We start from the raw sequence: 27,552 nt of genomic DNA on the forward strand, positions 1-27,552 counted from the left end.
TTTATATCTCCGCACCAAGCAGCTTCGTCCTCATCTCGCGGCTCCCCCTTAGCTCAGCCTCAGCCATGGAGGGCGGCTTCAGGTGAGGAGCTTGACCGACCCCTACGGGCCCGAGCTTGAGCTGCTCAGCCACGCATCCACTCGAGCTACTAGTAGTAGTGGGGTCCAATGACGCCAAGTCGCCAACATGGCATCTCCACTCGCTTTGAGCCAAGCAAGCGCACGCTGCCCTGGCCAGAGTTCCGTGCCCGCCGGCGTCTGCGCTCCCCACACTAAGCTCCCGCTCTTCCACGCAGATGGACGACACCGCTCGATAGAGGGAAGGCCACCTTCCGTGGGGACGGACGCGGACATACGGCGATTGAGATGAATCAGTCGAATGAGGCAGGGGTTGCGCGCAGGAAAGAGAAGATGGAATGGGCAAGAGAGGAGGAGAGAACAATGAAAGAAAAGGGGAAAAAAATTTAAAAAGATAGAGTAGTCATTGATAGGTGGGTCCTACCCGTAAGATGGAAGTACGGGATGAGATCTAGGGACCATTGCTGGAGTCAGGTGCAAAAATCAAGATCCCAGAAAGTAATTTATTACGAACGAATGGGCATGTTTTTGGATGACCGGGCGGATCCTATATCAGGGCCTGTGAAAGAGATGATGAGTCGAGGTTGATTTGATGGAAAGTATGGGAATGAAAGAAGGAAGGAGGAAGATGTAAAGGGAAAGGTAGAAAGATGAGTTTAGACGGGGTCGCATTGAAGACGTTTAAAGAGATTATGAGTTCAGGTTGATTTGATGAAATTATGAGAAAGAGGAAAGGAGGAAGTTGCAGAAGAAAACATGGAGTAGGTGAAAGATGAGTATAGACACGGTGGGCATTAGTTGCAGTTTATTTGGATGTAGAACAAGCGACCATCAATACAATTGGTTCAGTTTACAGTCTGCTAAAATAAAGAACAACGTAGTGCCAGGAAAAACTTGTGTTAGACCAAAACTGTTGCAGTATGAATCTGCTTATATATAGTGCAACCTAATGGGCGGGAAAAAAATAGGGTGAAAGCACATTCGAAGGCTTACTCAGCACGACCCAAAAGGTGGTAGCGCTACTATTTTTCCTTTCTTCAGTGAAGATTTCAAAACTCATAAAAACAATTGAAATTTTACTCATAGAAACAGTACGTTCTCACAGCTGTGTTAATACACAATATATCACGGAGTAATTGATTTACGTTGCTAATAAACCAATCAAAAAGCATGCCAATGAACAACTCTCAAGTGTGTAACAATATAACCCAAAATAATAAATGGATAAAAAAATACTTAAAATAAAATTAGTAAATAGAAGAAGAAGGAAACAGACTTAATTTTTTTTTAAAAAAAATGGACGAGTCCTGCGTCGGGCACTTGTTAACGCCTGGTTGTTGCAAGCAACCACGACCAACCCAACGCCCTGCGCTGGGCAAGACTCGTCAGAGTGAGATGTATTCATGTATGCCAGTAAAACCAAGCAATTATTTAGTTATTCACATGATTATTTATCTTACAAGCTCAAGACACACCTCAATTCTCAACGCACACCAATGCACGCCGTCGTTCTTTTGTATCTTTGTCCTATTGGGAATTCACGCCTACTGCAGTGAGCCGACGGAAGAGCTCCCAAAGCCGCCATCGCCAGGGACTGGACAGCCAGCCACCGCAGCCGCCACCGCTGGCCAGCAGCTTGGTTCATGCATTGAACACGGCGCCGCAACCGGCGCCACAGCCTGAACCACAGCCGCCTGAATTGGAGTGGCCCTCGCCGCCAGCCTTTGTGCTGCTCGCGTTGAATATGATGCCATTGCCGCACCCACCACCGCAGCCGGAGCCACAGCCTCCAGACCTGTTGCTCTTGGAGCCCTCCATGACCATGCCTCCACTGCCGCAGCCTCCGCCGCCACAGCCAGAGCCGCAGCCGCCGGATTTGGCTTGGCCGGCAGCAGTGCTAGAGTTGAATAGGGCTCCGCAACCGCCACCGCAGCCAGAACCGCATCCGCTGGACTTGGCATGGCTGGTCTTGGAGCCTTCAATGACCATGGCACCACAGCCTCCGCCGCCACAGCCAGAGCCACAGCCGCCGGATTTGGCTTGGCCGGCAGCAGTGCTAGAGTTGAATAGGGTTCCGCAGCCACCACCTCCTCCACAACCGCCACTGCAGCCAGAACCGCATCCGCTGGACTTGGCATGGCTGGTCTTGGAGTCTTCAGTGACCATGGCACCGCAGCCTCCGCTGCCACAGCCAGAGCCACATCCTCCAGATTTTGCTTGGCCAGCCCTAGTGCTAGAGTTGAATAGGGCGCTGCAGCCGCCTCCTCCTCCGCAACTGCCACCGCAGTCAGAACCACATCCGCTGGACTTGGCATGGCTAGTCTTGGAGTCTTCAGCGACCATGGTTCCGCAGCCTCTGCCACCACAGCCAGAGCCACAGCCGCCAGATTTGGCTTGGCCAGCCGCACTGCTAGAGTTGAATAGGGTGCCGCAGCCGCTGCCTCCTCCGCAACCGCCACCGCAGCCAGAACCACATCCGCTGAACTTGGCATGGCTTGTCTTGAAGCCTTCAGTGACCATGGCGTCGCAACTGCCACTGCACCCGGAACCACAGCCAGCTGACTTGGCCAGGCCTTGGCCAACCGTAGCAATGGAGTTGACCAGGGTGCCGCAGCCACCGCCTCCACAGCCGCCACCGCAGCCGGAACCGCGTCCTCCAGACTTGATGTGGCTTACCTTGGAGCCTTCAATGACCATGCTATCCCTGTCCATAGCTTTGGAGTTCAACAGGGTGCCACAGCCACCTCCACTACCACAGCCGGAGCCACAGCCTCCCGACTTGGACTTGGCCTGACCCTCGTCAGTCATGGTGCTAGCTTTCAACAAGGTGCCACAGCCTCCCCCGCCACCGCAGCCACCACCACATCCAGAACCACAGCCTCCGAACTTGGCATTGTCTGCCTTGGAATCCTCAACCACCATGGGTCCACAGTTTCCACCACCACAGCCGCTCCCACAGCCAGCAGACTCAGCATGGCCATCCTCGCCACTTGCAACAGCTGCTGGGCAAGCATCAGAGCTAGCATGGTCAGTCTTGCAGCCTGCCATGACCTTTCCACCACCCAAAGCCGTACTGCAAGTGCCACATTGCACAGGAGCCACTGCCGTGCTCCTAGCTCCAAGGGTATGTGTCTCTGAAACTATGGCTGTGTCAGATCCGGACACTACAGACTTCTGAACCACTGCACTACTGATGAGTTCCACACCATCTTGGCCGTCCGCATCCATGAACAGGAACGATATCGTGATCCATGGAAGTAGGAACTCAGCCTCATTCACCTAAGAATTGATGACAAACATGGTTGTGTTAGCAGAAAGAAAGATAATTCAGGTTTCTAAAATGATGCTACAAGTAAAAGTGTACCATCATCAACTGAGATTCGGTGTCCAGCAATGCCACAGCTTTGCCATATGGGTGCTCAGCACAGAACCTCACAGCGGTGACAGCCGAGGCATCCTCGGAGTGACACTTGCAGCACTTACGTTCATATTCGAGTTTCCTTCCTTGGTAGAGCTTGATCTGGTTTGTTCAAACAAGTACTAGAACTTTAAGTTTGCTACTTGAATAGAAAGTGGTTATCACTGTGAACTGAGCTTGAGTTAAGCTTACCAGTTGGTTGTCACCTTTGAGGTTGAGCATACTGCCATCAGTGCAACCGCTGATCGACAGGTTTGAATTTTTCAGTGTCCATTTATTTTCTCTGAATTCTGCTAGCTGAAGTTGCTCCTTTCGCGACTTCAGTACTCCAACCAATTCCCGCTTGCAAGCCATGGCATTCTTTACCTTGTGCTCTCTGAGATATAGGTTAGTCATTACTCATTGGTCTCATTTACTAGCATGATTCAGGTTAGTAGTAAATTGACACAGTGTTCTTTTTACAGGAAGATAATTTTTTTTTATCCTGCTTCATCTGGGATTTGGATAAACAGAACTTGTGAGTTTCAACTCTTTCAGTCCCTATCGCCAAGAACATTCTTATATTTTACATATTGTTCAATAATGAACAGAATTAACAGTAACTAAAGTCCTTCCAGACTCCTAATGAAATAAATTGTGAATCTGATCTGAATGAATAGTTTATAGATGCCTTTATAATCTGACCATCGGCTCCTACTACAACTACCAATTTGCAACTTTGCATACTTAACCTTCATTTGGAAGATGTACTGAAGAGACAGCAAAACCATATAAAACTTTAAACATAAAGGAAACATCTGTACTACTATGTGGCAGTAGTGTAGTACCAGTCAGCATCAAATGTAATTTCTGCCATACAGTTTTACAAATCTGCTAACCTTTGTGGAGAGAGAATTCATCCATTTTGCAACCCAAGAAAATTACCTTATCTGAAGACGGATAAGCTCAGTACCACAATCATACAAGAAACGAGTCCAGCTGACCATCTTCTGATCCTTGATGGAATGTGGCAAAAGACAGGACTTGAGAGAGAAAGGCTCCGTCCTGACCATGCTAAACACCTTCTGAGCGCTACATGGGACAGTAGCAGAGGCTGCAACACGAAGACTAACAGGAGGGGAAGTGGCATGCCCACCATGAGCTTTCAGTTCAAACCACCTTTCAAAGGAGAGCTTAGAATCAGGCCCTGTAAGAAGCTGCAGTGGGATAGAAACCTTCCCAATTGGTTCTGGTTTCTTAGATGCCCGATCAGCCATTACTGTGAGGATGAGTTCTCCGGTAGGTTCACACTGCAAACTAGCTCCAGTCTTCCCTGTAACTGTTGAAATATCCAACCTGCCACCGTCACTGATAAACATATCTGATTGATTCTTGGTGAACCATACATACACATTTTCTTTTGGAACAGCAGATGGTAAATTCTTGATGTCTACAATTTGCAAATATAACTGCAAAAAAGGGAAATGTTCAAGTCCACTACCAATATATGGTAGAAACATCATGGCAGAAGAATTGGCTGCTTCAGATTTTGTGAAATTATCATATCAACTATCAGTCCAGAAACAACTGGTTATAGTAGTTACAAGTATAACATGCATCATTTTGAATTGTACCATCAGATCAGACCTTTCTAGAAATAATTATGTACCGTGTACTAACTGTCACTTAATGAAGAGAGTAGCATACCTCTACAAATATGATGTCCAGAACATTAAGATCCTTCTGGGCTTTGCAGATGTCAGATCCATTACCAACCTCAGTATTGAATATCTGAGGAGTGGATGTCACAGGAGACGGCAAGTTGCCACGGTACATACATCCAGCCTTCCAGTATCTTGCACCAAAGATACTCTCAAACTGTTCAGTAGTCTCTGTAAATCCGACATCAAGCTTCTTCCCTTCAGATCTATCAGCGTCGGTGTCATCATGCTCCAGAACTTTGCCAAGAAGCTTCAACATATCTTTGCAGTAAGTAACAGGATGCAGCTGGTGAGTGTGCCACATGAGATCCACATCGTAGGTTGGTACACGGAATCGCTGCACTCCTTTATCTTGATTCATCTTGATCAGATATAGAAATCCCTTGTATCGAGCAAACGCTTCAACAAGAAAACGCTGGTCATGCATGGTTGGCGTTCCAACCTGCCAGAAAAAGAAAAATTTTCTGATATCCTGGATCATAAAAAAAAAACAGTATGTCGTCTACAAAGTAAATGATATTTCAGTTATCTGGAGTTAAAATTCAAATGGCAATTTTTAGGATTTATCGTGTAATCAGGAACACTGGTACATAGCATATAGTGGAGTAAAGGTTGTTTAAATACCTGATAATAGAAAGAAGACTGTCTCTTAACAGCTGAAATCAAATCATAGGAAATGCCCTCTGTAGCTCCAGGGTTCACATCCATGGTGGTTTCAGAAGAACTTGTGTACTCTAACTCAAAGGGCTCCTCATGATACAACTCTTTCCAAACTTTCTCTGACTGAATCTTTGATTTTGTTCCAATGGACGACTCAACATTGTCATTGTTCAGTATTCTGCCATATATTTTCTTGCAGTCCCTTATGTACTGAACCTGAAAGATGTGCAATATGACAATTAATTCACTGAGTTTTCTGAATACAGTCATATCTTATATAGCACAAGAAAATGCAGGTAGATGTCTAATGTGGTGCTCAGATCATTCCATCCAGTCGGAGTAACATCATAAATCAAGGATGATTATCTTCGTAAAGATGTATACCGGGTTAAGGCGATGGCAGTGCCAGATCCACTCACAGTCAAGAGGGACAACCAAGGGTCCATCCACAACAGGAGCCTGAGTGTGCTTTGCAAGAAGGGGAAGCCAACAAGATTTGTACCTAGCATAGCAGAAAAAAAAAAAGGGGGGTCAACGAGTATACATCTCAGGACATGAATCAGAGCATAATTGTTCTGTTTCCCGGAGCAGTAGAGGAATTTCCTAGTTAAAATCAAATCAAATCATCAAACCATCAGTAATTCAACACGACGCTGACTTTTATGTGACATGTGCATTATTTCAACTGAATATCTCCAGGTAACGCTAAAACTACAAACAAGAGTGTTTGCAATTGGTCTCAGCTGTCGTCTGAATTCTACCCCAAAAATCGAAGTTCAGGCACCTGCACTCCTGCAGCACTTTGTTATCTACCTAGCGATTTTCATCAAGATTGTTACTGTCCCAGAACTCCAGAAGAAAAGAAACTTTGCAATCAAAGATTAAGGTTTTATCATTTTCATCTCAGGAGTCTCCCAGGGATTCATCTATTGACCATGATCCAGGCCCGACAAAGATGAACAGTCGACGCCCAACCACGGAAAAGCATGAACCGTCCGTCCCTTGCCTTCTCCAACAGCCAAAAGCCAAGCGGAAGGAAAAATAATAAAAAAGAAAAGATATTTCTCGCATCATCCGTACCTGCGTATGGCCCGGTCGAGCAGCGGGCCCTCGTAGAGCCACCGGCGGCGGTCGACCGCCGCGAGGAACTCCAGCTGCCGCCGCGCCGCCGCGACGAGGTCCGCGCCGACGGGCACCCCCTCCTGCGCCGCTACCCACCGCGCCGCCTGCTCCCCGTCCATCCCCACCTCCCGTCGCCGCCTGCGGAATCGACCACCACAAGGTCAACGGCAGGGTGGAGGTGTTCGCGAGGCCGCGATCGTCGCGGACGAACGCGTTCTTGATTTGTTTGCGGCGGCCGGAGTCCACGACGGACTCGGGGTCTCTGGGCCGTGGACCCTTCGCCCTTGACTTTCAGGGTTCGGTTCTGACTCGTAAAGATTGGATTTTTCTTCTTCGAAATATCACCTTTTTATTTATGTTGTACTACTTGTCTCGAATTTGTGTTGTTGAATCATCGAAATTATAAGTGGGAAAAGTGTGATAGAGACAGAATCAACAGCGAATTCAGAAAGATCTCTCTGTTTTATTATTTCAGAAAAGTTTTCAGAGTAGCATTCTGAATCGAAGAGATGAAAAAAAAACTGAATTTGTGTTGTTGAATCATCGATTCAAGTGGCAAAAGCGTGATAGAAACGGAATCGAAATCAGAAAGATCTTTCTTTTTTTCTCATTTCAGAAAAAAATCGGAGTAGCGGTCTGAATCGAAGAGATGCATAAACTGAATTGCTACTGCTAGTACATGCTAACTGAAAAGAGTGTGATGGGAGCAAGAACCTGAGAGGCTGCAGGTGACGAGAGCTCGAACTGTGAGAGAGTGGCGCCTCTGCTGCAGCTGTCTGTGGCCCTCCCTATTTATACAGCCAATAGGTGCAGTGGACACGCAATGAGTCTCAAACTGCATCGCTTTCTTATCCAAATCGAGAAAAAACAATTCCCACAGGTTAGCGTCACTGACAGAGCCGGATTAATAAAGCTTACCTGCAATGATCAAAGGGCCGGTTTTCCAGCTGAAAGAAAGCCCTGTGCAAGTAACTCCTTTTGGAACTGACTGAACTGCTCCTTGCAACACTGGAATCCCAACAGAAAGCCGTGCTTGGTGGTGTCAGCTGCTACCGGAACCTGGTGATCCGGGGCCGTTTCGCTGGCTTGCGCCGTGAAGCAAGCGGATGGTGACGGTGCAGTACAGTACTGCAGCTTCCCGTCTCTTGTTTCAGTACTTTGCTTGACGCCTTTAAACAGGGAGAAACGTCCGGTGGCGAGTTGGTGACGCGCATGAACTCCACTGGTGCCGGTGACAGTAGCTGACGCTTTGGGTCGCTGAAGAGGACCCAAGAGTGCATCATGGAGATACATTTTTTTTCAGAAGAGTACAGTAGGGAAAAATTAATCTTGAGAAGTCTTAGAACAAGCACTCTTATCATGAGTTGTATTAGAACAAGTACGTGCTGTGCAGTTGTGCTACAGTAATGAGTTTCAGCAATGGGAGAGCGATTGGTAGCACTTGAAAATTTCAGTAAGCCTCTTGTCTCCTTTTTTTTTCTGTTGAACATGATGCAGCAAGTAATACTGTTCCTGTGACATCCATGATCGATCGGTTCCACCTAACGCTGTCCCTCCCTCGTCAGATTGATACCACGGGCCTGTTTAGTTCCTACCGCAAAAACGCAAACAAGCTGTAAACGCAAAGATGCCAAAGGAATTTTGCTAATTTGAAGTACTAAATGAAGTCTATTTACAAAACCTTTTGCATGGATGGGTTGTAAATCGCGAGACGAATCTAATGAGCCTACTTAATCCATGTTTTGCAACAGTGATGCTACAGTAACCACCCGCTAATTATTGCTTAATCATAGATTAATTAGCATCATTAGATTCGTCTCGTGATTTACAACCCATCCATGCAAAAAGTTTTGCAAATAGACTTCATTTAGTACTTCAAAATAGCAAGATTTCTTTGCTACAGTGAAATTTTGCAAAAATGCAAAGTGAACTAAACAGACCCCACATCATCACATGCAGTACGGTCGTACAAGCCATGGAGCTGCAGGTGTCCGTGTAGTACAGACTTGAAAGAGTCTCTAGCTCGTACAAGGTCAGATAGGGAAGCTGACAGGCAAGAAAGTTGCCGGCCACCAGGTCACGGTTTTCGCCAGTTGCATCGTGAATTTGTCGGGTGCAGCGACTGTGAGGCAGGGTTGTTGCATTGCTGATGATCTGGACCCTGTTTAGATCACCTCCAAATTCTAACTTTTTACACTCTCTCTCCATCACATCAATTTTGGGACACATGCATGGAGCAGTAAATGTATGTAAAAAAATAACTAATTGCACAGTTTAATTGTACATCACGAGACGAATCTTTTGAGCCTAATTAGTCCATAATTAGATAAAATTTGTCAAATACAAACGAAAGTACTACAGCAGCACTGTTGCAAAAAACTTAAACAAGGTCCTGGACTTAGGCCCTGTTCCTTTCCTGCCCTCTAAACTTTAGACCCATCACATCAAAAAGAATCTTGCTATTTAGAAGTATTAAATAAAATCTGTTTATAAAACTTTTTGCACAGCTGGGTGCTAATTCGCGAGACAAATTTAATGAGCCTAATTAATCCATAATTTGCCACAGTGATGCTAAAGTAATCATCCGCTAATCATGGACTAATATACCTCATTAGATTCGTCTCGCGAATTAGCACTGGAGTTCTGCAATTAGTTTTGTAATTAGACTTTATTTAATACATTCTTTTTGATGTGACCTCTCTAAACTTTAGGCCCTAGGAAGTTTCACCCCTCTAAAACCCGAAACATCTAAACTTTAGAGGCCCGGCACCGAACAGCCCTCTAATCCGGCCTCTAATAAGACCGCGATTCTTTAGAGAGAGCAAGCACTCTAAAATTTTTAGACACCTATAATAGAAAACGAACACACCCTTACCAATACCAAAATTTTCATCTTTTTTCCCTTTCTCTTTTTACTTTTACATTTAGACGCAGTTTTAAAAAAGTGCCTTTGGCAGAGCTTTCAGAGCTAAATCTAGGTCGCCAAACAGAAAAGTAATTCTCTGCTAAATCTGTAAAGTTGCTAAATCTGTAAAGTGATTCTGCGAAATGAGCACACGAGCTATTATTTTTCCCCACCAAAACTTAAGAGAGGCATTCTGTAGATGATTGTCAGTTACTACATTACATGGTACAAGGAAAGATGTCACGAGGGACAAACTGGACGTGTTTGCAGAGCAGCCTCCGACGAGGAACCGGCAGCACTGAACCCTGAAACTGTTCGATTGCTCATTCACCAGGGTTCAGTCCCGCGAGCCGGACTGGAGCAGGAAGAAGACGGCGAGGCCCACGACGAGCCCCGACACGACCAGCGCCAGCGTCGGCGCCGGCGTCGCCACGCCGAAGTTCTGCGGCAGCGACGGCGAGCAGCGCGCTCTCATGTCAGTCGACGCGCACACGAACCACCGTGTCATGTAACTACATGTATAATGTACATACCTGGAGGAAGCCTTTGCCGGTGGCCACCTCGACGGAGATCGCCGAGGCGAAGCCGACCATGGCGGCGCGGCCCAGCCACACGTCGGGGCCGCCGCCCTGCTTCGCGCTCTGCTCGCACCGGATGGACAGCGACCGGCCGGCCCTGGAGGAGACGGCGCGCCTCTTGCTGGAGGTGACGCGCAGCGCAGACGCTGCTGCATTTTGACACAATGGTCAGAACGAAGCCACAAGTAGTAAATCACTAAATTGTAACACCAAGACAGAAAATTCCAGTAGCCATGTTCATGATGCTAGTCTTTCAGACAATCCAAATAATGTTTTGTTTCAAAGAATCTTAAGACTCCACAACAATAGTTGAGTAACTAGATCTTAAAGAAGCTACAATTAGCACACAAAATGCCCTCATAAGCTGGAATCGGAAGCAGAGCTGCAGAGAGGCACCGTACCACGGCCGGACACGCAGCTGAAGGACGGCGCCGCGGCGGCGGCGGCCAGCGGGGATGCGCGCAGGACGACGGCGAAGAGCGCCATGGGATTGGGACCGGAGCCGCTTTTTCTCTTCTTCTTTCTCCTCCTCTGCTCGAGCTGTGTCTGCTGCTCATGCTCGAGTTATTTTTGTCTGCAGGGTGGAAGCGCAGGAGCCAGCCGAAGTGAGTGGCCGTCGGCTGGCCGACGTGGCCGCCTTGGAGCTTGGGAGGCATCCTATCCAGGGGGGAAGCAAAAAAAAAAAAAGAAAATTCCGTGGCGAAATTTCCCATTCGTTGGGCCAGAGCCGTCTGTCTTCCTGGTTGGGCCAGGCTTGGAAAAGGCCTGCCTGGAAGGAAGCCCACCCAGGCCAGCCTGCTGTGTGTTCACTGTTTGATCAGGAGGATATGCAACTATCCAGCACATTCTTACCTGAAAATAACTGTCTCTTCATGGTACTTTGCCATCTTAGTTTCTCAGTCTTTTTTTAGCCTTTTATTTTTCTTGTTCTTTTTCCTGAGCTCAGTTAAGTCCTTGCAGCAAATACTGGTTTCTATCGTAGTTCTGTTCCTCAGTCGGATGGGGTTCCCCCAAGAACCAAACGCATTTTCAGTGCGAATCAACAAAAGCTTCCCCTCTAAAACCAAGAAACTACCGATAGAAATCAAAAGTTTCTTCATTTGAAACCTCCGGATGCATCGAGGAAGCTCCTTTCGGCGAGCACAGGAGACACAAGAACAAAATTTGCAGCCGTCGCAGTGTCTGTCAGGATCACCCGGGCTGGAAAGAAAAGAGTTCAGGCCATCCCGTGCCCCTTCCTCGTCTGAACAGAACAGCGACGCGTCCTCCTGCCGTCCTGCTGGCCTCCCTCCTTTCTCACCACCCTGATGCCCGTCCGTCTCACGGCGTCTGCATGTGTCACTCTTCTTTTTTTCTTTTTTGAAAAGATCTGCATGTGTCTCTGTGCAAACTGTGCACGCTTGCCTACCTGCCTCTGCACAGTAGTAACAAGCAACACAAGTGCAGCATTTTTTTTTAGAAAAAAATCTGCTTGCAAGCCAGTGGACAGTGGTCACTCACTTTCGGTCTCAGTTTCTGCATGAGCGGTAGAATGGTAGGCCAAGTGGCCGCTTGACCGGATTCCTCTCCCCTCCTTAATCACTCACACAAACCTGAGCTAATCTTGGGATAAACAACACCTCTTCTGCTTAATCGAGTTCCTCTGCTTGGCCATGCCCTGGCGACTCCCATTCTGCCAACTGAGGGCACAGAGCGAGGGTCTCATCTTTGCTGGCTTACCGAGCTCCTAGATGGGATTTTTTTTTTCGAACACGTAGAAGAGCTGCTTGCAGAGGATGTTCTATTTGTTTGCTTCGTAGATTTGATATGTCAAGTGCAGGAGGAGAGCTTTTTCTCGCTCTCCTCTGAGGAACTTTCTCCCTCTCGCTAGGACCTAAAGGAACATGATCCTTGGCCCCCACAATGTTGCAAAAAACATGGTCTGCCTCTACGTCGTCGGAGGAAAAAAAAACTATTATGACTTTAGGGACACTTTTCTAAATCTTTATGGGTATTCCCCCAACAAAATCACATCATGGTGGTGGAGGAAAAGACTATCGTGCCCTTAGTGCTGTTTTTTAAATCTTCGTGGACATTCCTAAAAAAAATCAAACGGATAGGATGCAAATGTAAGCATAACTTTTTTTTTGCAGCTTCTCTAGTATCCATTGTGACAAACCTCGTATTTGCGCGGTGTAGCAAACAAAATAGAACACAATGGTGTCGTAGAAACGAAGCCACTCTTTTGGTGCCCTCCGTCCCCAAGAGACAAGTTGCCCATTCTTTATCTGGGGCTGCTTCAGTTCCCATTCTTGGCATCTTCTCCCACAAAGGTCCCTGGCAGAGATGGCTGGAAGGATTATGGGGTCATTACTTAACAACATCTCGTTCCGGGGCATGCAAATGTGGGCACAAAGCAACATGGGGAGCCCCCATCTCTTTGTGGAATTGGCTTCCAGCTTTTCCCCATTTTGTTTACAAAAACCCCTGCCTGTCCTCTGTCTTCATCCTGCTCCTCTGTCCTCTCCATCTTTGCCCCCTTCTCTGATTCTCTCCATGTTTTAGAGAGAGAATGTGTGTGCTTCTGCTAGTCTGCTAGAGAGAGAGAAAGAGAGAGCGCGCGAGTGAGAATATAATAAAAGTGGGCATGGGGAGCTGGCCGGCCTGTGGCCACTGGCCATGATTTCACCTCAGCATCACACAGGCCAGGCTCAGTCAGGGTCACCGGGGTCAGGATCAGGTCAGGCCTCTCTTCTCTCACATACTAGTCCCCATGCTCCTCTCCTTTCCTCTCCTCTCTCACTAGACTCTGCCCCTGAACACTTCCCGATAGATTCCATCCCCTCTCTATCATCCTCGGCATCCGCCCCGCTTTGCCCTTTGTTAATTGCAAAGGTTTCTGCAGGGATAACATTTGTGGGGCGAGTCCTATAGAATCCCGCCCTCCTTTTTATGTTGCTTTTCTCCCCACCACCTCCTATTTAAGTTCTTCCATTGCTTTCTTTCTTGTCAGCATCAGGGACTAGTTTGCAGTTGCTCATCACACACACCAGTAGGAGGCTTTGTGTTCTTCTTCAGAGGAGGATTGGGGAACTGAATGAAATAGGTGAATCCTTGTGAAAGTTCATCCTTTTGTTTTTGTTTCGTATCAGAGTTCAGTTGCTGAATTGTACCTTCACGGTGTTTTGTATCTTGGGTTTTGCTTCTTCTTTTTTTACCTAGGGTTGGTTATTGTACATTTGTACTGTATGTACCCGTTGAATCTTTCACACTACATGTTTCTTGATGGGCCTTTATTATTTGTTTCTAGTACAAACCAATCCCACCATAAATGCAAAGCCTAAATTTTGGTTCTCAAGTTCAAATCTTTCCTGGCCCCAGTCTGATTTGGTCTGTTTGTGTTCAATTCAGGACTCTATAGCTTTGCTTGCTTGCCGTTGCCGTGGTGTCAGTGTGAGAGAGAGAGAGGTGCGAGCAAGCAAGAAGAGAGAGTGAGGGATGGAAGGCGACAGCTTCTCCGGCATGGCGAACGGCGGCGGCGGTCAGGCGGACGGGAAGCTGATCCAGACGTTCCACAAGAGCTTCGTGCAGGTGCAGAGCCTGCTGGACCAGAACCGGCTGCTCATCAGCGAGATCAACCAGAACCACGAGTCCCGGGCGCCCGGCAACCTCACCCGCAACGTCGGCCTCATCCGGGAGCTCAACAACAACATCCGCCGCGTCGTCGGCCTCTACGCCGACCTCTCCGCCTCCTTCGCCCGCAACATGGACGCCTCCTCCGACGGCGACTCCTCCGGCACGCTCCGCTCCTCCGACGGCCGCGCCGGCCAGAAGCGCGTCCGCCCCGGCTAGCTCTCTTGGTCTTGGCGGCATTATTCCCCCATTGCGAATAGTGAGGTGTTGCTACTACTAAGCCTAGGCTTAGCCTTTTTCTTGCAGTTCTCTTCTTGTTCATTAATCCTCCTTGTCCTTGCTGCAAATGCTTCTGCATCAGTGATTAGTGTATGGTTAGTGAGAAACAGAAAGCTGTTATGTGGTAGTTGCTGCCATGATGGTGAGACGAAATGTTCATGTTTGGCATTCTTGTTGTTACAGTTAGCATCTGAAAATTACTTCCTGGCCAGTTTTCAAGTGTACTAGGACTTGGAGGAGCATGTCCATTGCAGCTCTCTGTCACTGTAGATGGGTCAGGTCAGGTAGGCAGTTCATGTTTAACAGGACAGACAGATCTTGAGGCATGTATCTCAGCTACCATCTGACATTGCCGTCATCCTTTCCGTTCATCTTTTACCTGAGTTCTGAATCTGATGAGTGCGTCGCTTTGGTGATCTCACAGCTCTGAATCTGATGATTGAGTGCGAAATGGTGGCTCATGTACTGGCAACGCAAAGTGCAGAGCTTTTACAGCTTTACAAATCTGCTCATGCTCACTCACCCCTGCCATGTCTTTCCATCTTGTCCTGATGAGTTATCATGAAAAAGCTCAAGATGGCCAAAGTCCCGAGCTACTTGTGCACTAAAATTCCCAGCTTTTCTCTCATGTTCCTACTACTCACTCGAACTGGTGGTATAATTTTTAGATAAGGCTCTCCTTTTCTGAATGCCAAAAGGGTGAACAAAAAAGCAGGGGTTGTCTAGTGTAGTGGGCATCTATCTGCGAGATGCCGGACAGCATCAGCTGGAGGACAGGAAAAGCTTCAATAATTTTTTTGGCAGCCAATCATGCTGTGAAACACCATGGCATGGCCAGAATCTTACTCCTATTCGAAAGAGTGGTGTGTGTGTGTGTGTCTGAAATCTGGCCCTTTTCCTGATCTGAGTGTGTGAAAATTTTGACCACTGATTTGGCCTGCTGGACAGTGCAATTGGTCCCCTTTCTTTGCCTAGGGCCTACAGTAGTAGTACTGTTTCAACCATTTAAAGAAACATGACATGTAGGCAGATTCTCTGTGAAATTAGTAGTTCATGACAGGAGACACAATTTGAAATCATAAATTCTGCATCTGTAAATTGAGTTTTCATGTTGTATGTTTCAAACTTTGAGTTCTTTCTTTAAAACATGAATACCTATTTGGCTAGCTAGTTCCAAAGACAGTTATCTTGAGATGAGGTATGTTGAGGTGGCTCTTCCAAAAACAAAGAGACGATGCAAGTGTTATGATTATTTTTTCTTCCAATAAATTTCTACTCTGATCATTCCCATGTTGCGTGGATCCTAATGTTTCTAAGTACTGATACTCACTGTTTCCATTAAATTTATCTGGACATCTCAAGGACTATTTCTGTATAATATAATAGCAAAGATGTACTAGCAAAAGCACCAGAGAATATTACCAGAACCATCCTAGCAGTGTTCCCCTAGCAGGCAGGACAAGCTGGGGAAGGCCCACAGGGCAGGAGAGGCTGTTCCTTGTGATCTGATGACAGCTCTCTCTCTCTCTCTCTCTCTCTCTCATGCTTATCCCCTATCAATCTCTCTCTAGAATTTGAGAGGATCTTTTGTATTCTTTCTGCATTAAACAGCTAGATATAAACGCAGGAAAATGACATGATCACTAGTCGGTACTCAGACACTGAACTTGGTAGGACCCACAGCTGAGCTACACCCTGTAACACAAAAATACAGCAGTTTTTTGGATCACAGCTCTGGGAACTGGCCAAATTTGGGGGTCCCACAAAAGTTCCACATGGATAGCTAGACTTGGTTGGTTAAAAAAAATATTTCTTGCTTGCTTAATTCTTAAGAAAAATACACAAGCTTGGTACCACATGGGCCATGGTGCAGCTTCTAGCTTCTGGGGAGTCAAATGTTCAGTTTATTTGAGAAGTCCTCTTGTACTGAAATAATAATAATGATTTCAGTTCAATAATGATATCAGATTGTGATCAGTGATGTAACAATTCTCTCTTTAATTTGACAGCAATAGTCCTAGCCTCCTAGGGAGGTCCCTAAAGGCAAAACATGTGGCCTTGACAGATACAGAAACAGTGTGGTCAGATTCAGTGCAACGGTGTACTCATTGATATGATTAACAAGTTAGACGGTTGTTTACACAGTGATTTTCATCAATAAATATAAATTGAGCCTGCACTCAGCCTACATGTTTTCTTTGACATCACCACCTGTACTTTAAAGTTTGCAACAACCATGTTGCATAATTGGTAAAAAAAATCAGCTGAAAATATTTAAGTGACAGTTTAGGAGTTAGGACTCAATCTTTGATAGAATCCAACATAGGTTCAACCCTCGAGACATATTCTTTATTCAGTTTAAGAGTTTGCTTGGCAGTTGGCCGTGCCCAAGTGTCTGTAATGATTGTCAGGTGCCAAGGGGAGCAACTTGCACATAATTTGCAATGTGATGATTGTCTCCGATGCCTTCTGCTAAGGTTTCAGATAGCTCAGCAGAACTGGTCATTTTTCTTTTATCCTGCATTTTCTCGGAGTGCGTATTTCCTAATTACAAAGTCATGAATACTTTTAGCCAAAGAAGAAAGTTTCACCTCCTCTGTTAAAAAAAGTTCCAGTTCCTTTTTCACAGATGTGAACTTTGTCTGGACAAATGAAATAGTCCCTCAGACAGGTATTTGAATCCACAGAGGAAACAAAATTCATTGCAATCCTTAAAATTTACTGACAACAAAAATGGAGCAGTCTTATAGTACATGTGGATAACATATGTTTCTATATGAACCAATAATTAATGCCACCACTGAAACCTGTGGAGGATTAGGTTCCAGCAGATCAGATCTGATACTCCATCAGCTGATTGACTCCACTAAACTGAAATCTGATACACCACCAGCAATTATGTTATACCCTGTAGTAGGTATATGGAGCTGTTGGGTTTGGCAAAAAAAAAAAAAGCTGTGATAGGACCACCTCACATTGGGGCAAAGTGTTTCGTGTTTGGCAGGACCACTGATTAGTGCAATTATATGTATGTTAATCAGGCTTATCTTGTACCATTGAGGCTTTAACTTATGTACTTTTTGTGCATTGGAAGTATCCATTTTCATCCACAAATCTAGTGAAAGGACCCTCCTTTTTCTTTCCCTTAAAAGTATACCCCAAGGATGCTTGTCCCTGGCTACTCCCTAGGGTGCATGAATGGACTCTGCAGTTTTGTATTGTTCCATTTCTTGTGAAGATAACCGATGCGAATACATTTAAGGATGATAATGTAAAATAGTTTGAAGCAATGGTCCTAATCGGACTTAAAATATACTTAAGTTGATAATGTAAAATAATGTGAGCTGACCTTGTCTGTGGTTAACCATTTTGGCACAGTCGCCTTTTTCTTTTGAACTTCCTGATAGTAGTCTATTGGAGTCCACATACATCTTGCTCCATATATCTGTTTTTTTATAAATCAGGCAATGCTTTTTAGAAAAATCACTAGTTTATTCCATAATATATCACTGTGGAATATTTTTCCTTATTTATTCAAAGTTTTAATTCTATTTCAGGTGATGCCAGGCTTGTCCATCAATCATCAGCTTATCCTTTTATTTATTTCCTCCCTTTGCATACCCAATCACACAAGCTGACATCGATGTAAGATTATTGCTTGAATCTAGGACATCTTTATTCATATCTTAATAATACTAATTGGTGCCCCCATTAATTTGCATATAAAAAATATTAAATGCTAGAATCTTTGTAAAAAGTCAGAAACATCTTGCCATCAATTTGCTAGACTGTAATAATCATTAGTAATAAATAGACATTGGATCTATTCTGTACTGTAAAAACAATTACCCCCCTATCATTATGAAAGTATTGAAAGCAACCCTTAAATCTACATCTAACTCACCTTTGCTATTAAAAAAAATAATTTAAATAACCCCTTAAATCTTCATATAAATTACCCATAATTTTTTTATTTTTTTATTTTTCCCTTTTTTTTCAGAAGGAAGGCTGTAGAGGAGCCTCCCTGTGCCAGCCCCGGGGATCGAACCCGGGCCGCCGACGTGAGAAGGCATTTTAACCCACTGATGGCATTTTAAAAATTAAACTAATATAATCCTCTAAATTTGCATCTAAATTACCCACTTCTATGTTTATAAAAAAAATAATCTAAAGTAACCTCTAAATCTGTATCCAAGTTACCTACAAATGTCATTATAGTACTGACTAGGCTGTTGCGTAGTCAATTTTCTCGAAACTAATACTAACAATCTTAGGACCACTGATGGACCCTGGACATGCATAATGCAACAGCAACAACTAATACACACAGAAAGAGGTTGAGAATCTAGATCTCTCACTGCGCGGACTCGGCCTTAGCCAGAACACAAGCTTGATTATTCTCCTCCCACTTTTAAAAGGACTCCACCAAATGGGTCTACCAGTAGTTGCTGCTGCTGCCATCCGAAACTGGCTAAAAAAATGCCATGTGCTTTTCCTGGAAGCAACTACAGCAATGAAACCTTTGCCGATTTGCGGTTTGTTTAAGCTGTCAGTATACTGCAGCATCTGTACGCATTGGAGCATCACATTCAGAGATTCTTGCTCTTTTACTTAACCAATCAGGTCGAGCATCGATTTAGCAGGCATAATCGCCAGAGTATGAAATAAACTTTACAATTACATAAAGCGTGGAACAATTGATTGAGATTGTGAGAATTCAAAATGATATTGTTGTTTCTTCAGAAGATATTTGCAGAAAGAGCTTGGAACACCAGATTCTCTGATAGGTCTACAGGAAAATTCTATATTGTAGAATTAAATGTCAGCAAGGTTGACCATAAAAAAAAATGTCAGCAAGGGTTCAGGGCAGCAAAGAGAACACAGTGAGACCAACGGTTGATTTTCCAATGCCTTTGTACACATTTCTGTAGGACAAATTTTCCTCTACACTGCTCTGCAGATTGCTCGTACTTCTCAGGACTCACAAAGCACACATGAACAGTGACTGCAGAAACCATACAAGGGCCAGCAGAAGTTGAGATGTTCACCTGGAGTCCTCCATTCAGTGCTTTGACGATGTTCTAGCAGTCTTTTTTTCTGGGCTTCATCACTGACTCGAGTAGCTTCATGCCTATAAAACACCATTGGTGCTCAACCTGTTGTTTCCTCGGTTCAGTTTACTAATTACAGACTTACTGCATCCTCCATCCCGCCGAGAGAGAGCATTACTGCGTACATGTAGTTAGCTGCGTTTATCCAAGAATCAAATCATAACAAGAACAACACAAAAATTGTAGAAACTAGATACTGAATTATCGATACTTCAAATAACATCATAGCAAGCCTGTTTAACATACAGAGAAGATACACACCACTGTCATGAGTAAACGGGGGAAGGAAAAAATGACATCAAGTACATTCAGAATCAAAACCACATCCTGATGTGTCAACTCGTACCTTATTAACGACACTGTGCCAGTAATTAGGAACTCCAGTACATTAATTAAGGATCAAGATCCCAGCGAGTAAATCCGAGTATCAGATATTCAGATCTGGTGCCAGTACTGGCAGGCAGTCTGTTACCCGTACAGATGCAGTACACTGAAAGATATCAATTGTTGCAGTGATTGAATGCCCGGACAGGACCATCAGGGAATGATACCGGTACAACATGATGGAACGGCACGGCCCGTTAACTGCTTTTCATTGACAAAGGGTACGCTACAAGTAAAATCTGAGAAGGTTTTCTTCTGAATTCTTGTAGACAACGATTGGATATGCAGCTTCCAGACAGTACTGTGACAATTGTTATGGGCATCTAGTATGCAGAGATCTGACGACTGTGGAATAAAAATCATAACTTTATCCAGAAAAACACTAGCATTAACTGTTGTATAGTTGCTTCGTGCTCGTCACATTACACGAATCACAGTTCCTAATCAGAAGCAGATGACCCTTGAAATTGTAGCAGCTTTGGCAAGTGACAATACATTGGTTGTGTGAAACAAATAAAGTAATTGTATAAAGTAACCAGTTCTTACATACACATTGCAGGAACAGATATAAAGTTATTATAAATGTGTCTCAAATTAAAGAACACTTGTACAAACTAAAGAACACAAGTACACAACCAAGAAGCCGGGAGCAACTCTAGACAAGCTGGATTGAACAGGCGTGGTGACCTGGGACATAGACCTGTATAGATGTCTCCCTCCATGATACTTGTTCGGCACTGTGCATCTTCTGATCCCTGGTCAATGACCCAAATAAAATGAGCTGTTGAGTAAATATGAACCAATGACAGATGTATAGCTCTGTGTCAGTGAGCCGTTTACAAAGAGTTTATTCCAATTGAGTTGCTATATGACAAAGGCAAGATAAAAACTGGAAATGAGTTTCTATTTGATATGTGCAATCTTCTGCCAATTTGGATGTCCATCTGTCTGACAGGTCTCTGTGAGTGAGAGGTCGCAGTTGTGAATTTCAAGTTTCTTGAGGGATAGAGGCAAGATTTGTAGTGACAGGATATTATCGCAGTTCCGAAGAGCCAATTCCTCAAGGGATGTTAGACACTCCATGCCCTCAGGCAAAGAGGATGCTCCCCAAAGTCTGAGTATCCTGAGGGACAGAGGTAATCTTGGTAGTAACAGGATATTTTTGCACATCTCCAGAGTCAATGCCTCAAGGGATGTTAGGCGCTCCATGTTCTCGGGCAACAAGGATCCTTCCCAACTTACAAGTGTAAGTATTTTGGGGGACTGAGGTAACAATGGTAGATTCGGGATATTTGGGCACCTCATGATGACCAATTTCTCAAGCAATGTTAGGCACTCCATGTTCTCTGGCAAAGAGTAACACCTGCAGTCTGAAATGACAAGTGTATGCAAATACAAAAAGGATTCACCGATCATGGGTGGAGCATTACAAATTGAGAGCTCGAGGTGTTGCAGGTTCTGGAGAGCGTCCTTTTTCTCTTGAGAACCAACTTGGGTATGCTGATCCGTTGTAGTTCATGATTTTCAGAGATGTGACAAGGAATGGTGGACGGAGGGCCTCAAGGACCTCCTCTTGAGAATCTGAACTCTGATCACATGTCCTCCCTTCTGCTAACTCCTGGCCCAACGTCAAACTGGAGCTCTGGTTATCAGAGTTCCATTGCAGTAAGCTTGGCCTGACAAGCTTCCTCCTTGCTTTCAACATTTTCAAGTCTTTCGATGCTTAGGGTTCCACGAAGGTTGTCCAGGTGCTCCAGCTGCTGTATCTCATGACCCCTTGCCTTCCTCACTCTGAAGACAGACAGAGTTCGGAGCAACGTCAACCTCTTTATGTCAGGACAGTCAATCCACAGTGGTGGTACACCTGACAGCAAACTTCTGGAGATGGTAGAGCTCGGTAAATCTGCGAGGTAGAGTGATAAGAGCATTTCTTCCAAAAAGTCCAAGATAGCGAAGATGTTTCTGCTGACCAATACATGGTGAGATTGTCGACAGATTACTGTCGACCTCTACAAGCACCACCGGCAGCTTTTTTTGATTCTTGAGCAAGCTTCTGAAATCTTCTACATGCATACTTTTGTTGCTAGAAGACATTATTAGAGTGCGCAGTGACTTTAAATTTAAAATCTCCTCTCGAAAAACTCTTTCATCATCATAGGACTCAATAAACAGATGCAGAACATCTTTAGGAATTTTTCCCACCTGAACTTTCTCAATTATAAAACAATCACTTCCAGCAACTCTTGCTGCTAAGTCGTGCAGCATATCATGAATTGTAAAGTAGCCTTTGTTAAACTCATTTCCCTTTAATTGAATGAACGAGGTTGACAGTAACACATTGAAGTAGTCATGACCGACATCTTCTATATCCTCTGTTTCTTTGGTTGTCTTCACAAAGCCTTCTGCCATCCACAGGTGAACTAGTTCGTTGCGCTTCAACTTGTATGTTCTGGGAAAAATACTACAATATGTGAAACATCGCTTGACATGCTCCTCAAGTTGTTGGTAGCTCCACCATAGAGTGGCCATAGTTCCATTGTTTAGCATCTCACTGTTCATGGTACGTGTCCAAAAATCAAAATCTAGTCTTATTTTGAGTTGTCCTGCAACTATTCTTGCTGCCAGAGGTGATCTTCCTAGCTTGTCAGCAATTTTTCTCCCAATTGATTTGTGTGATCTTAATAATTCTTGGTCACTGATTTTAGCACCATCAAGTGCAAAATGCATGAACATCAAGAAGAATTGCTCCTCATCCAAGTCGGAAATTAACAAGGTTCTGAACACCAAGAACTTTTGCTGCATCTGCAGTTCTAGTGGTTACTAGGATTCTGCTTCCCATCTCCGCAACCATCAATGGAGAAAGTAGTACACTAAGTTTGTCTCCTATCAACTTCGTTACCCCAGAAATCATCCAGTACCAACAAAAATCTTTTGCCCCTTAGTTTTGCTTCTAATTCCCATCGCAGCGTGTCAACATTAGTTAATTGACCTCTGTTCCTACCTGCTGCTATCTCTGACATCTCAGTGAAGATAGCATCCACACTGAAATTCTGAGAAACATGGACCTGTTAACTATAGGATCTGCTACTGCGCGATTAGATTAGGAAAACTCCTTTGGGTTTGCTTAATCGGGATACAGAGAGAGAGATTGAGAGAGATAGAGAGGAGCACGGCAATACCTTCGTGCCCTTGGGCAGAAGCGGATGCCGACGTGCCCGCCATGGTGGTGCAGCACGGGGAGCTCGGGGCGGTCCGGCCGTAGGTGTACAAGGTCGCGGTGGCCGACGGTGTGGACGCGTCCGCGAGCTCGGGGTCGAAGCAGGGGCGTCGAGGGTGATGGCCGGAGGAGCTTCCCGCCGCAACCACGCTTGACTTAGATCGGCTAGGGTTGACTGTGGGTGGGGTGGCGGCGGCCGGTGAACTTCGTGTCTCGTGCCGCTGGCCCCCACCTCCTTTTTATAGCGCGGCGCGACGGGGGCCCACCAGCTAGGGTTGAGCTGGGCGCCCCCGATCAGGGCGCAGGGATGAGGTGGCCCATCGGGCCCGTTGGGATCCGATGGGCCAGGGAGATCAAGTCTAACAGTCTCCCCCTTGATCTAACCCTGTACTATTCTTTTACTTTTACTTTTTCGCGTTTCGTCATAGATTTGTGTATAGAGCATGCCTCATCGTCACGATCACCTGTCGATGGATTTAGCAGCTACAATTCACGCTTCTATTCAGAAACGGATTCTTTAACCTTTGGGCCCTTGTAGTCCGAAGATCACAGGCTATCCCTTAGCCCCATGCCGGCTACGTGTTCCTTGAACACGTTGGGTGGTAAGCCTTTCGTTAGCGGATCCGCAAGCATTTTCACTGTGCTTATGTGCTCGAGATTAATGATCTGATCTCGCACTTTATCTTTCACAACATAATACTTTATATCTATGTGTTTGGCAGCACCACTTGTCTTGTTGTTGTGAGCATACATTACTGCGGGCTCGTTATCGCAGTACAACTGTAATGGTTTAGATATTTCATCAACCATTCTCAGACCGGGTACGAATTTCTTTAGCCAGTTCACCTGCCCTGTAGCCTCATAACACGCAACAAACTCGGCATACATTGTGGACGATGTAGTGACGGTTTGTTTGCAACTTTTCCACGATATTGCTCCCCCGGCTAGGGTGAACACATATCCTGACGTGGATTTTCTGTCATCTCCTGCGTAATCGGAATCTGAGTATCCTACGATACGCAGAGATTCTGTTTTCCTGTACGTTAACATGAGGCCTTTTGTTCCTTGCAAATAGCGCAGAACCTTCTTTACCAATTTCCAGTGTTCCGGTCCTGGATTACTCTGGAATCTGCCAAGTAACCCGGTAACATAAGCTATATCAGGGCGTGTGCATACTTGTGCATACTGTAAGCTTCCCACAGCAGAAGCATATGGTACCATTTTCATTTGATCGATCTCATATTGAGTCTTGGGGCATTAAAATTCCCCATATCTGTCGCCCTTAACTATAGGTGCAGGTGAGGCACTGCATTTGTGCATGTTGAATTTCTTTAGGACCTTTTCTATATATGTCTTTTGCGACAGTCCTAATACCCCTTTCAATCTGTCTCGGTGAATTTCGATTCCTAGGACGAATCTTGCTTCACCGAGGTCTTTCATCTCGAAATGCGAGGATAAAAACTTTTTCGTTTCTAGTAGTAGATTGACATCGCTACTTGCCAGTAGAATATCGTCCACATACAAGATTAGAAAGACGTACTTTCCATTCTTGAACTTTGCGTAAACGCAATTGTCCTCGACATTTTCTTTAAACCCGAATTCTTTTATTGTCTTATCGAACTTCAAGTACCACTGTCTTGAAGCTTGTTTTAGCCCATAAATCGATTTTCTCAGACGGCATCCCAATTTTTCTTTACCTTCTACGACAAAACCTTTCGGCTGTGCCATGTAGACGGTTTCATCTAAATCCCCGTTAAGGAATGCTGTCTTCACATCCATCTGATGTAATTTTAGATCGTAATGAGCTACAAGAGCCATTATGATTCTGAAAGAATCTTTACAAGAGGCTGGGGAAAAAGTCTCATTGTAATCAATTCCTTCTCTTTGTGTGTATCCTTTAGCCACGAGTCGTGCTTTAAATTTATCTATATTCCCTTGGGAGTCATATTTGGTTTTGTAGACCCATTTGCAGCCTACTGTTTTGGCTCCTTTAGAAATCTTCTCTAGGTCCCACACTTTGTTGGTACTCATCGATTTTATTTCGTCTTCCATAGCGTCAAGCCATTTCGACGAATGTTCACTTCTCATGGCTTCTTCAAATGAGGTGGGATCATCTTCCATTTGAATTTCTTCGCTATTATAGACTTCATAGTCGTTAGAAATAGCGCGCTTCCTTATTCTTTGAGGTCTCCCATGGGCCTAAGCCTGTGGTGCCTCATCTGCTTGGGGCTGCTGGTGCTCCTCGTCTTGTGCGGCAATTGGCTCGTCATGAGCCTGATGAATGGGTTCCTCTTCCTCATTCATCATCATCACAGAAGGAGCCATTACAGGTGTCGGCATTGCAGTGACTTGCACTGGCGATGCAGACACAGCGGGCAGCGGGAAAAAGGATTCCTGAATCACGGGATTGGGTGCATACACCCGCTTCTCCTCAAGATCAATTTTCCTTGCTGTGCCGCTCCCCCGGATCATTTGATCCTCAAGAAAAACTGCATGCCTCATTTCTACAAATTTCGTCGATCTGTCTGGGCAGTAGAAATGAAAACCCTTTGACCTTTCTGGATAGCCAATAAAATGGCAAGATACCGTTCTCGAATCTAGTTTTGCAATGGTCGGGTTAAACACTTTTGCCTCAGCAGGACTCCCCCACACACGCAGGTGATTCAGTGAGGGTACTCTTCCTGTCCACATTTCATACGGCGTTTTCGGCACCGATTTACTTGGAACTCTGTTGAGAATGTGAATGGCGGTTTTCAATGCCTCCATCCATAAACTCACTGGCAACATAGAGTAACTGATCATGCTTCGCACCATATCCATTAGGGTGCGATTGCGTCTTTCAGCCACTCCGTTCTGCTGAGGCTCGCCCGGCATCGAGTACTGGGCTACTATGCCTTGTTCCATCAGGAATTTTGCAAAGGGTCCTGGAACTTGGCCATATTGGGTATGTTGACCGTACTATTCCCCTCCCCGATCGGATCTTACGATTTTAATCTTTAAATCGTGTTGATTTTCTACTTCGGCCTTGAATATTTTAAATTTATCCAAAGCCTCCGATCTTTCTTTAATTGGATAAATGTATCCATAACGGGAATAATCGTCTGTGAATGTTATGAACGAGTCATAACCATCCACACTCTTTACATTAAACGGACCACAGATATCTGTGTGAATTATTTCTAATACACCTGTGCTCCTCTTAGTATTTTTCTTTATTTTCTTAACGAATTTGCCTTTTATGCATTCAATGCATTGGTCTAAGTCAGAGAACTCTAATGGAGGAAGAATTTCATTTTTAATTAATCTCTCTATTCTCCCCCTCGAAATATGGCCTAAACGATAGTGCCATAATTTCGACGACGCATCTTGAGTTCTCTTACGTTTTCTATTCGCGAGTGTAGACGAGTATACATTCGCACTCTTATCGCATACGGAATTAACACTTTCGCGTAACGATATCAAATAAAGATCATTCTTTCTGAATGCAATGCAAATTACTGTATCATTACATTCGATCAAGCATTTCTCATCTTCAAATAGATAAGAATAACCATCTTTGTCCAGGCGAGACACACTAATTAAGTTTCTGTGTAAAGAAGGAACAAATAAAACATCTCTAAGTACAATAATGAAGCCAGTGTCGAGTTCCAAATGAACATCTCCTACTGCTTCAACGTCTGCCTGATCTCCATTTGCCACTCTAACTTGCTTTTCGCTTCTTTGAGTGGTTCTCGTCGAATGGAATCCCTGCAACGAATTTGCAACATGAACAGTTGCTCCTGAATCAATCCACCAAGTAGATTTTGAATATTCTATATACAAGGATTCATTTACAAATAAAATAATATTCTCACCTCTCTTTTTCATGATCATCTTTAAATATTTGTGACAGTTCTTCTTGTAGTGACCCCTCTCTTTGCAGTAGAGACACTGATCTTTATCTACTAGAGCCTATCCCTCCTGCGGTCTGTGTTGTTGAGAGTTTTTGCCTTTAGAGGAGGAAGAAAAATTACCCTTGAAATTGGTATTTTTCTTCTTATTTACATAATTTAAAGATCCGCCAGTGGTGGATCTTATTCTTTCCTCCTCCTGAACACACTGCGATGGTCTTTTCAATATCCCAAGTCTGCGGTTGGGTGTTGTAATTGACAACAAACGTGTCAAACTCTTTTGGTAACGAAGCAAAAACCAGATGGACAATGTGATCCTCCTTGAAGGTAAGGTCCAACGACTTTAGCTTGTTATTCTGGTTGACCATGCGATGAATGTGTTCCCTTATTCCACCGCCAGTGTATCTCTCTGAAACCAGTTGTTTAATCAACTGGGTTGCATAAGTCTTTGAAGAACCAGTATACTGATTCTTTAGTTTCTCAAGATACTCTATGACAGTGGAACAATCTGGGATTGAGCCCATAATCGCAGGCTCAATGGTGTTCTTTACCACTGCCAAACACTTCTTGTTGGCAGGGAACCATTTTGCATAAAGCC

The 27,552-nt window shown here is 44.8% G+C and overlaps 3 protein-coding genes, 1 long non-coding RNA gene and 1 pseudogene across 10 annotated transcripts; 1 reads left to right on the forward strand and 4 right to left on the reverse strand.

Moving 5' to 3' along the window:
- Positions 1–1,426: 1,426 nt before the first annotated feature.
- Positions 1,427–8,179, reverse strand: LOC112902228 (glycine-rich domain-containing protein 1-like). Of its 2 annotated transcripts, XM_025971185.1 has the most exons (10): positions 7,897–8,179; positions 7,693–7,766; positions 6,937–7,116; positions 6,241–6,358; positions 5,821–6,072; positions 5,183–5,638; positions 4,421–4,944; positions 3,689–3,872; positions 3,443–3,598; positions 1,427–3,357 (listed from the first exon to the last, which is right to left on the reverse strand). In XM_025971185.1, the coding sequence occupies exons 3-10, from the start codon at positions 7,095–7,097 to the stop codon at positions 1,720–1,722; spliced, it is 3,489 nt and encodes a 1,162-aa protein (XP_025826970.1). In that variant the 5' UTR covers positions 7,098–7,116; positions 7,693–7,766; positions 7,897–8,179; the 3' UTR covers positions 1,427–1,719. The 2 variants fall into 2 exon arrangements, with proteins under 2 accessions (XP_025826970.1, XP_025826969.1); XM_025971184.1 differs by lacking the exons at positions 7,693–7,766; positions 7,897–8,179 and having other exon boundaries at positions 6,937–7,286.
- A 1,838-nt stretch (positions 8,180–10,017) lies between these two features.
- Positions 10,018–11,059, reverse strand: LOC112902867 (stress enhanced protein 1, chloroplastic-like). Of its 2 annotated transcripts, none has more exons than XM_025972052.1 (3): positions 10,863–11,059; positions 10,417–10,607; positions 10,018–10,325 (listed from the first exon to the last, which is right to left on the reverse strand). In XM_025972052.1, the coding sequence occupies exons 1-3, from the start codon at positions 10,945–10,947 to the stop codon at positions 10,221–10,223; spliced, it is 381 nt and encodes a 126-aa protein (XP_025827837.1). In that variant the 5' UTR covers positions 10,948–11,059; the 3' UTR covers positions 10,018–10,220. The 2 variants fall into 2 exon arrangements, with proteins under 2 accessions (XP_025827837.1, XP_025827836.1); XM_025972051.1 differs by having other exon boundaries at positions 10,417–10,610; positions 10,863–11,040.
- Positions 11,060–13,007: 1,948 nt separating this feature from the next.
- Positions 13,008–14,710, forward strand: LOC112872447 (protein ELF4-LIKE 4-like). 5 transcript variants are annotated; one of them, XM_025935525.1, is made up of 3 exons: positions 13,008–13,180; positions 13,454–13,546; positions 13,852–14,563. In XM_025935525.1, exon 3 carries the CDS (start codon positions 13,939–13,941, stop codon positions 14,290–14,292), a length of 354 nt encoding a protein of 117 aa, XP_025791310.1. In that variant the 5' UTR covers positions 13,008–13,180; positions 13,454–13,546; positions 13,852–13,938; the 3' UTR covers positions 14,293–14,563. The 5 variants fall into 5 exon arrangements, with proteins under 5 accessions (XP_025791310.1, XP_025791312.1, XP_025791309.1 ...); XM_025935527.1 differs by having other exon boundaries at positions 13,460–13,546; XM_025935524.1 differs by lacking the exon at positions 13,008–13,180 and having other exon boundaries at positions 13,210–13,546; positions 13,852–14,332; positions 14,536–14,710.
- A 6,786-nt stretch (positions 14,711–21,496) lies between these two features.
- Positions 21,497–22,686, reverse strand: LOC112872358 (annotated as a pseudogene).
- Positions 22,687–26,574: 3,888 nt separating this feature from the next.
- Positions 26,575–27,332, reverse strand: LOC112902064. The gene is made up of 2 exons (XR_003230473.1): positions 26,919–27,332; positions 26,575–26,811 (listed from the first exon to the last, which is right to left on the reverse strand). It is a non-coding gene; the product is annotated as an uncharacterized LOC112902064 (long non-coding RNA).
- Between the last annotated feature and the right edge of the window lie 220 nt (positions 27,333–27,552).

The sequence above is a fragment of the Panicum hallii genome, chromosome 8 (assembly GCF_002211085.1).
Source record: "Panicum hallii strain FIL2 chromosome 8, PHallii_v3.1, whole genome shotgun sequence".
Taxonomy (NCBI): domain Eukaryota; kingdom Viridiplantae; phylum Streptophyta; class Magnoliopsida; order Poales; family Poaceae; genus Panicum; species Panicum hallii.